We start from the raw sequence: 15,935 nt of genomic DNA, 5'->3' as shown, positions 1-15,935 counted from the left end.
TTTTATTATGTTTGCTAAACTCACAATGGGTGAGTAATTTCTATATTTTAGAATTAGGAGAGTAATGCTTGTAATCATTATTATGGACAAATATTGAGTTTCATCTATTGTATTTGAGTTTTATTCTTTAATTCAATATTTTATGTTCTTAATGCATGCTATGTGTTAGTACCCACTTAGACATGATAGAAGATACTAATTGATTAACTGAAAGGTGAAGATTGATATTGGAAAATCAAAATATTAAATCTAGAAAATCTGACCTGGAGATAGGCTGATGACCTTTGTGGAATTCCATAATTAATCAAAGACCTTAAAGGATTTTTATTAGGACTAATCGTCAATGAAAGTAGGGTTTAGCTCTGATTGAAATACACCTTAGGTGCCTTAAGAGAGGACTTAAGATACTTTATGATTAATTTCCATTAGAGCAACAATCCTCAATCTAATGAATAGACATGATTACATCCATAAAAAGGTTAAAGTGTGAAATCTTAATTTTAAAATTATTTTAAATAGATTGTTTCATTTTAAATCCATTATCCTTCTAGTCTTTAGTATTCAAAATATATCAGATTCACTCTCCCATTTTATTCGGTAGCCTAGACAGTCAAAATTACTATGTACCTTGGTACTTGTAAATTAAATTTCTTGTGGGACAATACTCTACTCACTGCTTTATTACTTGTTAGCGATCTGTATATTTACATGGTTGAAAAACCAGTAAACAGTGATAGAGTACTCATACTCACAATGAACATCTCTTTTTATCGTAATGCAAGAATTTTCTAAATGGGCCTAATTTAAAGTAGGCTTTTGGCCTATTAGTCAACTAACTAAAGTCTTCAATTTTTATACAAAGCTGTCAAAATAGACCACACTTTGGACTAAACGTTCGTCATCCCTTGCGTACTGACATTTTTTTTTTTAATTTGTTGTGGTGCAATAATCAAATTATCATATAGTCCTTCAACTTTTCGTTTTTCTTAGTTCTTCCCCAGCATGAAAGATTTGCTACTTATATTAAGTTTATTAACAAGTAAAGTGAGGATCGTTATCATTTTTTTTTTTTTGAAATCAAAGAAAAAAAGAGTTAACAAATAATAAGTACTCTCTTTCCATTTTATCAATTTTTATACAGTAATTAAGGAAATAATTAAATTATTTAAATTAAAACAAAATAATCTTTGATTAAATTACTATTTGTCTCGTCTATTTAGTAGAGATATTGATATAAAGTTAAAAAAATATTAATTAATATTTTTTAATCATATCAAAATGACCTAATTTTGGACAAGACGATTTCTAAAAAATAATAAAAAGAAGACGATGGAGGAAGTGTTAAAAATTTTAATAGTTTATTTATTATTACTAATCTATCCAATCAATGATCAAATATTAATATTTAAATAAATCTTAATAGTTCTTTTTTTTCAAAGAATTTTTTTTATATTACCAAAAAAATTTAGTTTGGTAAATTTGAGCCACTATCCAAAAAGGACCAAAAAAAGAAAACAAGGGGGTTGGGGGTGAAAATTTAATAAAAAACTATGATTGTGGATTAAAAAAATATTTAATTTTTTTAAAATAAAATAAAGACCAAGTGCAGAGAATAGCAGAAGAATGGAGCTAAAAAGTTTTTATATAAATAGCAGACTTTGTGATCTAGAATTGTAAGAGATTACAAAACAAAGTGGCTATGGCAGAAGAAGAAGTAAAGGTTTTCAGGACATGGTCAAGTCCATTTCCTTTAAGAGTGATATGGGCACTAAAGCTGAAGGGGGTTGAGTTTGATACAGTGTATGAAGATCTCTCCAACAAGAGTCCTTTGCTTCTGCAATACAACCCTGTTCATAAGAAGGTTCCTGTGCTTCTGCACAATGGAAAACCCATCTGTGAATCTCTTGTCATTCTTGAATATGTGGATGAGACATGGAAACAATTTCCATTGTTGCCTCAAGATCCTCATGAGAGAGCCAAGGCTCGCTTTTGGGCTAAGTTTGGTGATGATAAGGTATTATTGCTTCCTACTTTGATGAGTCTTAGTTGCTTTTTCTTTTAGCCTTTTTTTTTCTCGAAGTTAGAAGTTATCTTTAAGGTTTTTTTTTTTCTCTAAACTTTTAAATATAAATTATTGATTTTTTTATTTAGATTATTAATTAAAAAATGTAAAATTAAATAGGTTTGAGGATTTTTTAGATAATAATAATAATTAGATTTAGGATGAATTTAATTAATTAATGATAAATTTTAATTGGATTTGGAATAGGTTCAGGTATTGAGAGTTTAGGTTTTGATGATTTTTATAGATATCTTACCCGTTGTTATCTTTAATGTACCATCAATTTAATAGAGTCAAAAATATGAAGATAAAATTATTAATTTTTTAAAATTAGGGATATATATATATTAATTTTGACAAAACCCAAGAACTTAAAAGTGATTGAAACTAAAATTTTCTGTTGATGCAGGTCTCTCAATCAATAGCATATGGTATTCTGTTCAAGCAAGGAAAAGAGCAAGAGGAAGAAATACCTAGAGCAATGGAGATCTTGCAGCATTTAGAAGAGGAGCTAAAAGGAAAGAAATTCTTTGGAGGAGAGAAAATTGGGTTCGTGGATCTCGCATTGGGATGGCTTGCTTATGTTATAAATAGCTTGTATGTTAGATAATATAGAGAGAAAGAATTCTTATATTGTTAAAATATAAGAAAGTGAATGAATGGCAAAGTGAAATATGTATAGAATTATATATATATAATTCAATATATTATTCTATTATGGCACTTGAAAAGTATATGTGTGAAATAAAATAATTATCATATTGTAATTTTCGTAAATAAATTACAAACAGATGTGTTTATTAACAAGTAGATGTGTCTGTTAATAGACAGACATGTCAATTCTGTACAAACAGTCACAACTGTTTGTATAGGTGTCTGTTAATAAACAGACATGTCTATTCTATACAAAAAGTCATAACTGTTTGTATAGGTGTCTGTTAATAAACAGATATGTCTATACAAATAGTCACAACTATTTGTATAGGTATCTTTTAATAAACAGACATGTCTATTACATAAACAGTTGTATCTATTGGAGATAGACAGATGTGTCTATCTAGTAAAGGTGCCATGACTTTTCATTCATTATAAATATGGATGAGTTTTTTCAATCCAGATATATACTACATATACTTCTTCTTCTTCTTTTCTTCTAATCTCTCTAAATTCAGTTCATATAAAGAGTTCTTAAGGGAAATCTTCAGGAGTTGCTGTCTGCAGATTTCAGGCTTTGTTGTATCCTGGAGGTATATTGCCATAACCTTGCAGCAATCTAGTGGGGGCAATTAATACCTTAAAGATAGTGATTCATCACGCCTCAAAGCCTATTATACACCCACTGCCACAACAATTTTAAGGTATTAATAGCAATAGAGTCTAAGGCTGTTTCCGTGATGAATCAAGAGTTCATGAAACTTGATCATTTTAAGGAACAAATTATGTTCACTGAGAAGGTAAAAGCAGATCAGGAAAAGAAGATGAATTGCCATGCAGAGGTCATATTCTCAACAACTCATCAGATAGACTATAAGATTTGTTTACCTCTGTCAAGTCTCCAAAAGAAATTTGGAATTCGTTAGAATTCGAATATAATACAGAAAAAAAAAGGGTATGGATAAATTTCTCATTATGAAATATTTTGAATTCTAAATACTTGATAATATGTCTGAAGAAATATAAGGTTATATTATGATGCTAAAGCTCATGGTGAATGTGATAAAGAAGGTAATAAGATTTATGTGCATAAGTCGAAAAATACTTTTATATGCATAAATCCTAATTCATATTAATTGTGTCTATCACTAACTAGGTGGGGATATTGTTAAAAATATTAGTGATAATAAAATTTGTCTCATTTTAAAAGAGTTATGTATGTTCATTAAAAGGCATCAAAATGAACTATTCATTATCGATAGCTATATTTGTTTTAAAAGGTGTAAATGAACAAATATAATTGTTCTAAAAGATACAAAGTGAATAGTTGTATCTATTCTAAGATATATAAGTGAACAGTTGTATCTGTTCTAAGAGGTATAAGTGAACAGTTGTATATGTTCTAAGAGGTATAAGTGAATAAATATAATTATGCTAAGAGATACAAAGTGAATGGTTGTATCTGTTCTAAGAGGTATAAATGAATGGTTGTATCTGTTCTAAGAGGTATAAGTGAATAGTTGTATCTATTCTAAGATGTATAAGTGAACAGTTGTATCTGTTCTAAGAGGTATAAGTGAACAGTTGTATATGTTCTAAGAGGTATAAGTGAATAAATATAATTATGTTAAGAGATACAAAGTGAATGGTTGTATCTGTTCTAAGAGGTATAAATGAATGATTGTATCTGTTCTAAGAGGTATAAATGAATGGTTGTTTATGTTCTAAGAGATACAAAGTGAACGGTTGTATCTATTGTAAAAGGTATAAGTGAACAGATGTAATTGTTCTAAGAGATACAAAACAAACGATTGTATTTATTCTAAAAGGTGTAAGTGAACAGATGCAATTATTCTAATAGATACAAAGTGAACTGTTGTATATGTTTGAAGAGATGCAAATGCTTTATAAATAGTAGTTTGGAACAAAAATCTATTAACTTTTCTTTTTTGTCTCTTCTCTTCATTTTTACCGACAATCAACATTATTATTCTTTAATTTATTCTTGGAAGAATTTTAAAATTGCTGTCTAGATTTATATTTTGGTTATTATCCTTGAGGGATCTGCCTAAAACTACCCAGCTATAACATAGTGGGGGTTTTACTCTTTTTCAGTTTCATTATATTGAGGGAAGTAAATACTCCATATGATATTTATTACAAATTGACTGGAAATTTTGGTAGAATAATTATTCAAATTGAGTGTGCTAGTGCTATTGGTAGCTTAATGTATGTTATGCATTGCACTACTCCTAATATTGCTTTTGCAATGTATAAATTGTCAAGATATACTAATAATCCTAGTGTGGAATATTGAAAAGAAATTTCAAGGGTTTTTGGATATTTAAAAAATGAATTATAAACTATAGATTATTCTGTGATAAGTTTTCAATTGTATAAAAACCATATAAAGAATTGTATCTATGCAAAGAGTTATGTCCCTTGGCCAAAAGATGTAACTAAATGAAAAGATGCAATTCTTCTAAATAGTTACAGGCATGAAGAGATGAACTAATTGGCCAAAAGGTTGGTACATTTTGAGTAGTAAAAATAAGAGCCTTACAAGTCATTTGTAAGAAGTGACAAAAGAACAAATGAGTATGCATTTGTGTGTGTGTGCAAGTTTAGCTTGGTTCTTTATTGTTGGATACTCTCATTTTAAACAAGTTATGGAGCAATTTATTTCTGCAAATAAGGTACAAATCTAGACTGTGAATTATTTATGCAGTTCATGTTATAAACATGTGATTATATGGTTAACTAGTGAAACAAATATGGTGGAGATCCTAAAGTGTTATAAATGCCAATTGAATATGTAGTACTAAGGATAATAAGTCAACCTTTGGTTGGGTGTTCACTTTATGTGGAGGTTTTGTTTCTTGGGCATCAAAGAAACAAACTTGTATAACTTATTCTACGGTAGAATCCGAATTTATAACTTTGGCGAATGTTGGTAAAGAAGTAGAATGGCTGAGAAACTTGTTATCGGATATTAAGTTGTGGCCACAACCTGTGCTATCTATTTCTTTATATTGTGATAGTCAAATCACGATGGTTAAAGCTTATAGTAAAATATACAATTGAAAGTATATATATATAAGCTTAAGACATGAAAATGTAAGACAATTAGTCTTTAATGGTGTTATTACCATGTTTATGTTAAATCCTATAATAATCTAGCAAATTCTTTAATAAAAGGGCTCTCGAGAGTTATGATCATAAGTACATGTGCTGATTAGGATTTAGAATATTCCATTAAATTTACTAATGATGGGAACCCTACTTTATAGTATTATTACTAAATAAAGTTTAAAGGGTAACAACAAGTCATTAGTAAATAGTGTAATTAAAGTACTTAATGTACTAAGTTAATGGAATGAGGATGAGTGTTTATACTCTTAATGAAGTTTAAAATTATTACAAAGGAAACTTCACCTATATGAACATAGGAAGTGGTGCCGCTTCAACAAAAGTGAGAATAACTTTTGTAAATGTTCATGAAAATAGGAGGTAGCACAAGGCCATATTCGTGCTAAAATTTTGGTGAACTTTTTAAGTTGAACTAATTGATTCGTGTGTGTAGTATTTCCGGTTCTATTTAATAGGAATCTAGGTTTAAGCTAAGGCCACCATGATTTCTTTAGAACTTTGAAATACTTACACTAAGGAAAAGTTTAAATCGAAAGATACTTTTCATTATGCATGAAACAATGGGATCTAACAATACAAGCTAAGTGGGGGATTGTTATAAATAGCTTGTATGTTAGATAATATAGAGAGAAAGAATTCTTATATTGTTAAAATATAAGAAAGTGAATGAATGGCAAAGTGAAATATGTATAGAATTATATATATATAATTCAATATATTATTCTATTATGGCACTTGAAAAGTATATGTGTGAAATAAAATAATTATCATATTGTAATTTTCGTAAATAAATTACAAACAGATGTGTTTATTAACAAGTAGATGTGTCTGTTAATAGACAGACATGTCAGTCTGCAAACAAATACAATCTTGTTTGTATAGGTGTCTGTTAATAAACAGACATGTCTATTCTATACAAAAAGTCATAACTGTTTGTATAGGTGTCTGTTAATAAACAGATATGTCTATACAAATAGTCACAACTATTTGTATAGGTATCTTTTAATAAACAGACATGTCTATTACATAAACAGTTGTATCTATTGGAGATAGACAGATGTGTCTATCTAGTAAAGGTGCCATGACTTTTCATTCATTATAAATATGGATGAGTTTTTTCAATCCAGATATATACTACATATACTTCTTCTTCTTCTTTTCTTCTAATCTCTCTAAATTCAGTTCATATAAAGAGTTCTTAAGGGAAATCTTCGTGAGTTCTTGTCACAGATTTCAGGCTTTGTTGTATCCTGGAGGTATATTGCCATAACCTTGCAGCAATCTAGTGGGGGCAATTAATACCTTAAAGATAGTGATTCATCACGCCTCAAAGCCTATTATACACCCACTGCCACAACAGCTTATTATTTGGGTATATTTGAGGAAGTAATTGGTCTAAAACTCATAGACCAAGAAAAATTCCCACTATTGCTACAATGGATTCAAGAATTCTCAACTGCCCCAATCATTCAAGAAAATTGGCCACCTCGCGACAAACTTATCGCCAAGTTTGCTGCCAGTCGTGAGGCTGCCCTTGCACGAGGACTTAAATAAGGGATGGTCCAAGTTTTCGTTTGTCACAAATAATACGCAAAATAAAGCCAAAAACATCACCTTCTTTAGAGTCAAAGGGTGTATAGCACCCTCTTCCGTATGTGCTCACGTGTCTTTCATTCATTCCTAAAAAAAAAAAAAAATTATAATCTCCTTTAGTGATTATTTTTTTTTTCTTATCTATTTAATTACATAATATTTTACCTTCAGTTTAAAAGTAGCAATTAAGTAAGAGGGTAATTGTAAGCTTTAAAAATATGTTACCGAATTATTTATAATAATTTATAGGCTTATAAATTAAATTTATAAGTTAAAAAAAAAGTTAAAAGACTTAACACTCTGTACATATAGATTAATTTGATTAAATATTTTTTCATATTATTTAATTAATTTTATATATTTTTTAATATAAATATTTAATACATCGTTAATTAAACTTAAATCCATAGGAGCTATGTAAGCTATTTACGTTGGCATATTGAACTCGTTGAAGAGAAAAATTCACCTACCTCTGATATTGTTGCCAACGTAAATCAATGAAGGCTCTTCATTTGGAAATATTTTTTTTTTTGGCGATATTTGAAAATAAAATTTATAAAAATATTATATTTAAAATATAAATAATCTCACCTATTATAATTTTACTCTCTCAATATCTAAAAATTAAAATTTAAAAACATAATTAACTTTATAAAAATATTATAATATTTTTAACCTGTATTATATATAACTCATAAGAGGAAATGGTTAAAACATATGAAATAAAACATAAAATAAAGATAGAAATATAATTAAAATAAATTAAAATAATGGTAGTTGCCAACATAATGATCAATGGAGAAATCATCATTAAAAGGAAGCTTCATTTATACATATATTTTGTTTTATTTCATCCTAAAAATCAACATTAGGAGAAAAGAAATGGAAGAAATTTACCAATTTGGACTACACCCTGATTTTTTTTTTATATATACAAACAAGAAGCATAACTCCGCTTAAGTAGCTTGCGCTTAGCCGGTCCCAAGCCTGGATAAAGGAGGAGGGTTGCGGTAGGTGACAACCAGCGTAAAAATTTTGTCACACCCTTATGATATAAACGTTGGGGTGTCCTCTACTCACGACGCGCTACATCGGAGCCCGGGTGTGGTGAGAAATATGAAAGGGTGTAGGGCGTTCACCAAAAGCGACGCACGATGCTGGCGCCCGGGTGTGGTGTTAAATGAGCAAGGGTTCCCACATCATGGACGGGTGTGGGTAAAGAAGTTAGTCTATAAGACAGATAGTAGAACAGATAGTGGAATAGAACACAAGATAGGCATAGAGAACAATAGAATATATCATAGAAGGAGATCAATTAGGAAGGAACAGGATAAGAGAAGAATCAGGGTTGGTACATGGAATGTTGGATCACCTACAGAAAAATTAATGGAGCTTGTGGATACCTTGGAAAGGAGAAGGGTGAATATTGCTTGCATTCAGGAGACTAAATGGGTAGGAGAGAAAAGCAAGGAAGTGGGTAATTCAGGGTACAAACTATGGTTTACCGGAAAGGAGAGAAACAAGAACAGAGTGGGCATAATCATAGACAAGATATTGAAAGATGATGTAATAGTTGTGAAAATAGTAGGAGATAGAATTATACTAGTAAAGCTAGTACTAGAAGGAGAAATAATAAATGTAGTTAGTGCTTATGCTCCACAAATAGGACTAGATAGTGAGAGTAAACAAAGGTTTTGGAAAGACATAGATGATCTAATGCAAAGCATACCGAATGAAGAGAATGTTTTTATCGGTGGAGATTTGAATGGACATGTAGGAAGTGATAGGCAAGGTTATGAGAATGTTCATGGAGGTTTTGGTTTTGGCAGCCGAAATGAGGAGGGAAAAAGTATTATGGATTTTGTTATGACATACGACTTAATACTAGCAAATACCTACTTTATAAAAAGAGAGTCACATTTAGTGACTTTTAAAAGTGGGCAACATAGAAGCCAAATTGACTTCCTCTTAACCAGGAAGACAAATAGAGCTCTATGCAAGGATTGCAAGGTTATTCCGGGAGAGGCTTTAACAAGTCAACATCGGTTAGTGGTCTTGGATGTCAAGTTTAGGAACAATCCAAGTAAGGTTAGAAGAAATAGTGTCGCTCGAACAAAGTGGTGGGAGTTCAAAGGAGTAAAGCAAGTGAAGTTTAAAAATGAGCTTCTCGAGTCCGAAGCATGGAAGCTGGATATGGAGGCCAATGGTATGTGGATACAGATGGCATCAAAGATTAGAGAAGTAGCTAGAAAAGTACTTGGAGAGTCTAGAGGACATGGACCACCCTCAAAAGAGAGATGGTGGTGGAATGAGGAAGTACAAAAGGCAGTGAAGAGAAAGAGAGAATGGTATAAGAAATTACCTAAGTGTGATAATAATGAGGCATATGAACAGTACAAGATAGCAAAGAAAGAGGCAAAAAAGGCAATTAGTCAAGCAAGAGCGCAGGCCTTTGAAAAGTTATATGAGAAACTTGGAACTAAAGAAGGGGAGAAAGATATTTATAGACTAGCAAGGAGGAGAGAAAAGAAATGTCAAGATCTCAATCAAGTTAGGTGCATTAAGGATAAAGAAGGAAAAGTGTTAGTGAAAGATGAGGACATTAAAGAACGATGGAGAAATTATTTTGATGATCTCTTTAATAATAGTCAAAATGGTAAAAGCGTGAATATAGAGTATAGAGCAATAAAAAAGAATGTGAATTATATTAGAAGGATTAGATTTTTAGAAGTAAAGGAAGCACTTAAGAGAATGAAAGTGGGTAAAGCTTGTGGACATGATGGAATACCAATTGAAGTGTGGAAGTGTTTGGGAGATATGAGAGTGGCATGGTTAACTAAATTATTTAATAAGATTCTAAACTCAAAGAAAATGCCGGATGAATGGAGGAGGAGTATTTTAGTACCTATTTTTAAAAATAAGGGGGACATACAGAGTTGCTCAAACTATAGGGGAATTAAACTCATGAGCCATACTATGAAGTTGTGGGAGAGAGTTGTGGAACATTGACTACGTCATGATACTTCTATCTCTCCTAATCAATTTGGCTTCATGCCTGGTCGTTCAACTATGGAAGCGATCTTTCTCATTAGAAGCTTGATGGAGAAATATAGAGATGTGAAGAAAGACCTACACTTGGTTTTTATCGATTTGGAGAAGGCTTATGATAGTGTTCCAAGAGATGTCTTATGGAGAGTGTTAGAACAAAAGGGGGTATCTATTAGGTACATACAAGTGCTAAAAGATATGTATGAAGGAGCAACTACTGTTGTGTGCACAGTAGGAGGGGACACAGGAGATTTTCCCATCTCAGTGGGATTACACCAAGGTTCAGCTGTAAGCCCTTACCTTTTTACATTAGTTTTAGATGAATTGAAAAAACATATACAAGAGGGTATCCCTTCGTGCATGATGTTTGCAGATGATATAGTTCTGATAGATGAGACACAAGAAGGAGTCAATAGAAAGCTAGAGCTTTGGAGAAGTACTCTAGAGTCAAAGGGCTTTAAGTTAAGTAGAACGAAGACAGAATACATGCATTGCAAGTTCAGTGAAGGCCAAACTGGTGATAGGGAAGGAGTTAGTTTGGATGGAGTGGTACTGTCTCAAAGTAATCACTTTAAATATCTTGGCTCAGTCCTTCAAGTAAATTGGAGATGTGAGGAGGATGTTAGTCATAGGATTAAAGCCGGATGGTTGAAGTGGAGACGTGTCACGGGAGTTCTATGTGATCGCAAGATCCACAATAAGTTGAAAGGAAAATTTTACCGTACAGCCATACGACCGGCCATGTTATATGGTAGTGAGTGTTGGGCACTAAAGGAGTCGTATGTGTCTAAGATAAGAGTTGCAGAGATGAGAATGTTAAGGTGGATGAGTGGCCATACTAGAATAGATAAAATCCGTAATGAGAGTATTAGAGAAAAAGTAGGAGTTGTACCAATTGAGGATAAGTTGAGAGAAGGAAGATTGAGGTGGTTTGGACATGTAAAGCATAGACATATAGAGGCTCCAGTTAAACAAGTAGAGCACATTAGGTTAGAGGATAGAAAGAAAAGAAGGGGTAGACCTAAACTGACTTGGAGGAGAGTAGTACAACATGACCTAGAAGCATTACAGATTCCCGAGGATTTAGCCCAAAATCGTTCAGAGTGGAGAAAGAGAATCCATATAGCCGACCCCAAATTTTTGGAATAAAGGCTTAGTTGAGTTGAGTTGAGTTATAAAAACAAGAAGCATGATCCAATATTTTTATATATCCTTTTTTTCTTTTTAAAGACTACATTCCAATTTGAACAATAAATCTGCTTATTATTTGGAAAGTATTAAAAATAAAAAATTTACATCATAATTAAAAAAAAAAGTGAAAATTCATAATTTTTTTCGTTATCAAGCCTTTATTATATAATTATTAATTAATAGTAATTTTATCAATATTAGATTTTCTTTATCTAAATTTTATCAATGTTAGATGACAAATTAATATGTATTCATTTATATGGCCACTTCGTCTTTCCTGAATGGGCCCAATTTAAAGTGGGCTTTCGGTCTATTGTAGTCAACTAACTAAAGTCTTCAATGCTCATAAGTAAATTTAAGCCATTGACAATTATCCTTAGAATCAAATTAGCTTTTATTAGTTTTGTTGATTCTTTTAAACTCTTTAATAATTAATCTTAGAGTTAAATAAGTCCTTATCAACTTAGTTTATCCTTTTAAACCCCTGATAATTACTCATAGAATTAAATAAGCTCTTGTCAATTTAATTGATCTATTTAAGTCTTTATGAATCAAAAATTCATTTTTACAAGTCCTCACTTGATCCTATGTATGTTCCATTAAACGTGAATCCAGCATGCTCAGTGCCACTGAGTCTTGCAGCGCCTGAAGCTCATTTTCAGCATCCATCATGGGACATATCCAAAAATTCTGAATTTAGCATTGGGCATGCTAAATGGCAATAGCAGTGCATAACATTCATATTTTCAATTATTTTTCTTCTATTGATGGAATTAAGTCATAGAGAAAGAGATGAAAGTGTTAGTGGGGAGTTTAACTCTAAGGTTATGTAATAAAAGTGGACGTCAACTAAATGTTCTTCTATTGTGTATAAGTCACATGATATAAATTAAATCTTTTTGGCCCAAATTTTTAACATTTTGACTCTAAGAGTAATTGCTTAACTAAATTGATAATAGCTTATTTAACTCTAATAATAATTGTCATGAGATTTAAATGAATCAATTAAATTAACAAGGACTAATTTAACTCTTATAGTGATTATCAAAGGTTTAAATAGACCAATTAAATTCACAATAGACCACACTTCGGACTAGAGGTTGGTCATCCTTGCGTACGAAAAAAAAAGAAAAGATTTTTTTTATTTGTGGTGGTGCAATTATCATATAGTCTTTCAACATTTCATTTTTCTTAGTTCTCCCCCAACATGAAAGATTGGCTACTTATATTAAGTTTATCAACAATTAAAGTGAGGATAGTTATCAAAATTCAATAATTATAGTTCTTTTAATTTAACAAATAATAATTACTCTTTCCATTCACTTTTATTTGTTTTAAGCTTTTGTATAGCAAATAAAAAAGCAATTAAATTATTTAAATTATAATAAAATATTCTTTAATATAATAAAATTATTATTTATCTCAACTAATTAAAAAGAGAGAAGGAGAGTTGATAAAATAGGTTTTAGGAAATTATAGAATAGTTACTTATATTTAGTAGCAATAATGATAAAATTGAAAAAATATTAATTAACATTCCTTAATTTTTTCAAAATAATAAATAATTTTCAATAAAATAATTTCTAAAAAATGACAGATAAAAGTTGATAGAAAAAGTATTAAAAAATTTTAATAATTTATTTATTATTATTAATCTATTTAACCAATGATCAAATAATATTCAAATAAATCTTAACAATTCTCTTTTTTCAAGGAATTTTTTTATATTACCAAAAAATTACTTCGGCATAATTGAGCAACTATGTAAAAAGGAAAATCAAGAGGTTGGGGGTGAAAAATTAATAAAAACTATGATGGTGGATCAAAAAATATTTAATTTTTTTTTAAATAAAATAAATACCAAGTACAGAGAGTAGCAGAAGAGTATAGCCAAAAAATTTTATATAAATGGCAGACTCAGTATTGAACTACAATTATTGGAGAGAACAAAACAAATTAGCTATGGCAGAAGAAGTAAAGGTTTTTAGGACATGGTCAAGTTCATTTGCTTTAAGAGTGATATGGGCACTAAAACTGAAGGGAGTTGAGTTTGATACAGTGTATGAAGATCTCTCCAACAAGAGTCCTTTTTGCTTCTGCAATAAAACCCTGTTCATAAGAAGGTTCCTGTGCTTCTGCACAATGAAAAACCCATCTGTGAATCTCTTGTTGTTCTTGAATATGTGGATGAGACATGGAAACAATTTCCATTGTTGCCTCAAGATCCTTACGAGAGAGCCAAGGCTCGCTTTTGGGCTAAGTTTGGTGATGATAAGGTATTATTGTTTATTAATTGCTTTTTTGGCTTTTTTTCCCCTTGAGAAATTATCTTTAGGTAAATTAATTTTTCGTTCTTAATTATATTTAAATTAATACAAATGTCTCCTGATTTTCAAAAATTAATGGTTTAGTTCATGTATTTTTATTTTTGTTATTTTATTTGAAAATAATGTATTTTCTTTTCAGTTTGACAGAGTAAAAAAATAGGGACTAAATCATTAATTTTTAAAAAATTCAAGGATATATATGTAACTTTGATATAATCCAAAAATTAAAAAAAAAGTAATTTACATTTAAGGGTATCTTGATAATTTCTCACGATTAATAGAAAATTGACACAAAATTAAGGGAAAAATTAAAAAAAAAAAACTTATAATTTTATAGGAGAGACTAGTTTAGTTTTTGTTAATTTATATTCTGTATATTCCTTATTTAGGAAAGGTGGTGCAAATTGTTAGTTAACACTAAATGACGCTGATATCGCAATACAATACATGACAAACGTGGTGTTTATGTGGTGCTCATGTGTCACTTAAATGACAAACATGCAGCATTGACATTATTTAATGGTAAATAATGTCACCATGTGTTGTTTACTCATGTGTTATTATGTTGGTATTATTTAATGGTAACTAACGGTTTGCATCATATTTACTAACGAAAGAAAATATAGGATATTAAATTAACAAAACTTAAATGATGATCTCTCATGTATTAAAATGCAAAACCACAAAGTATATTTTTATACTTTTCTCTAAAATTAAATAAAAATGCCTTCAATTTTAATAGAGTTGGGGACTAAACCATTAAATTTTAAAAATTGAGAGACATATACATTAGTTTCGATATTATTTAAATGCGAAAAAGTAATTCAAACTAAAAATTCTTGTTGATGCAGGTCTTCCGATCAATAGTACATGGTATTTTGTTGAAACAAGGAAAAATGCAAGAAGAGGAAATACCAAAAGCAATGGAGAACTTGGAATAGTTAGAAGAGGAGTTAAAAGGAAAGAAATTCTTTGGAGGAGAGAAATTTGGGTTAGTGGATCTTGCATTGGGATGGCTTCTTATTACTTGGGTATATTTGAGGAAGTAGTTGGTCTAAAACTCATAGACCAAGAAAAATTCCCACTATTGATACAATGGATTCAAGAATTCTCAAATGCCCCAATCATCCAAGACAATTGGCTACCTCGAGACTAGCTCATTGCCAAGTTTTCTGCCATTCGTGAGGATGTCCTTGCAGGAGGACTTTAAGTAAAGGAAGCTTCAAGCTTTCACTTACCATATATAAACACAAAATAAACCTAGTGACACCACCTTATTTAAAGATATCATTACATGTGATTATTCAATTTTACAAGTATTTTTATAAAAGTTATTAAACTTTAAATTTTTTTATAAAACTCATTAAATTTCAATTTAATTTTATAAAAGTTACTATGATTGAAAATTAAAAGTTTTAAGGTTAATCTATTGACTTGTCAACTGTTTTATAAATAAAATTGCCTAACTAATGATTATTTGTGGAGAAGAAATAGAAGAAGGGGAGGGGTTTAACGATGAAGGGTAGCTAGAAGCATTTTACACATTTTGTTTTCTTTTTTTTTTTAAAAAAATTAATAAAATAATGTAATTTTATTTATAAAATAATTTGCAGGTCAACAAATTAATTTAAATATTTTTAATTTCTAGTTACAATAACTTTTATAAAATTAAATTAAAATTTAATAAATTTTATAAAAAAATTAAAATTTAATCATTTTTATAAAAATACTCATATTGAGTTATCCCTTATTCATATACTATTTTAATTTGCCAATATTGGGGTGTGCAAATGAATTGTTATCTTCTTTGTTGGGTTTGGATTGGGCTTTCTTGCCCATTTACTCTTTGGATTTACAAGTAAAAATATAAGCGTCCGTTTGAGATTGTATATTAAAAAATAATTTAAAAA

General features: G+C 30.0%; 1 protein-coding gene and 1 pseudogene across 1 annotated transcript; both read left to right on the top strand.

The window, feature by feature from the left end:
* Positions 1–1,624: 1,624 nt before the first annotated feature.
* On the top strand, positions 1,625–7,585 carry LOC131173282 (probable glutathione S-transferase). Its single transcript, XM_058135363.1, has 3 exons — positions 1,625–2,014; positions 2,472–2,645; positions 7,232–7,585. Exons 1-3 carry the CDS (start codon positions 1,700–1,702, stop codon positions 7,418–7,420), a joined length of 678 nt encoding a protein of 225 aa, XP_057991346.1. The 5' UTR covers positions 1,625–1,699; the 3' UTR covers positions 7,421–7,585.
* Positions 7,586–13,660: 6,075 nt separating this feature from the next.
* Positions 13,661–15,235, top strand: LOC131173418 (probable glutathione S-transferase; annotated as a pseudogene).
* The last annotated feature ends 700 nt before the right edge of the window (positions 15,236–15,935 follow it).

Source organism: Hevea brasiliensis, chromosome 14 (genome assembly GCF_030052815.1).
Source record: "Hevea brasiliensis isolate MT/VB/25A 57/8 chromosome 14, ASM3005281v1, whole genome shotgun sequence".
Taxonomy (NCBI): Eukaryota; Viridiplantae; Streptophyta; class Magnoliopsida; order Malpighiales; family Euphorbiaceae; genus Hevea; species Hevea brasiliensis.
This window is presented reverse-complemented; position numbering and strand designations above follow the sequence as displayed.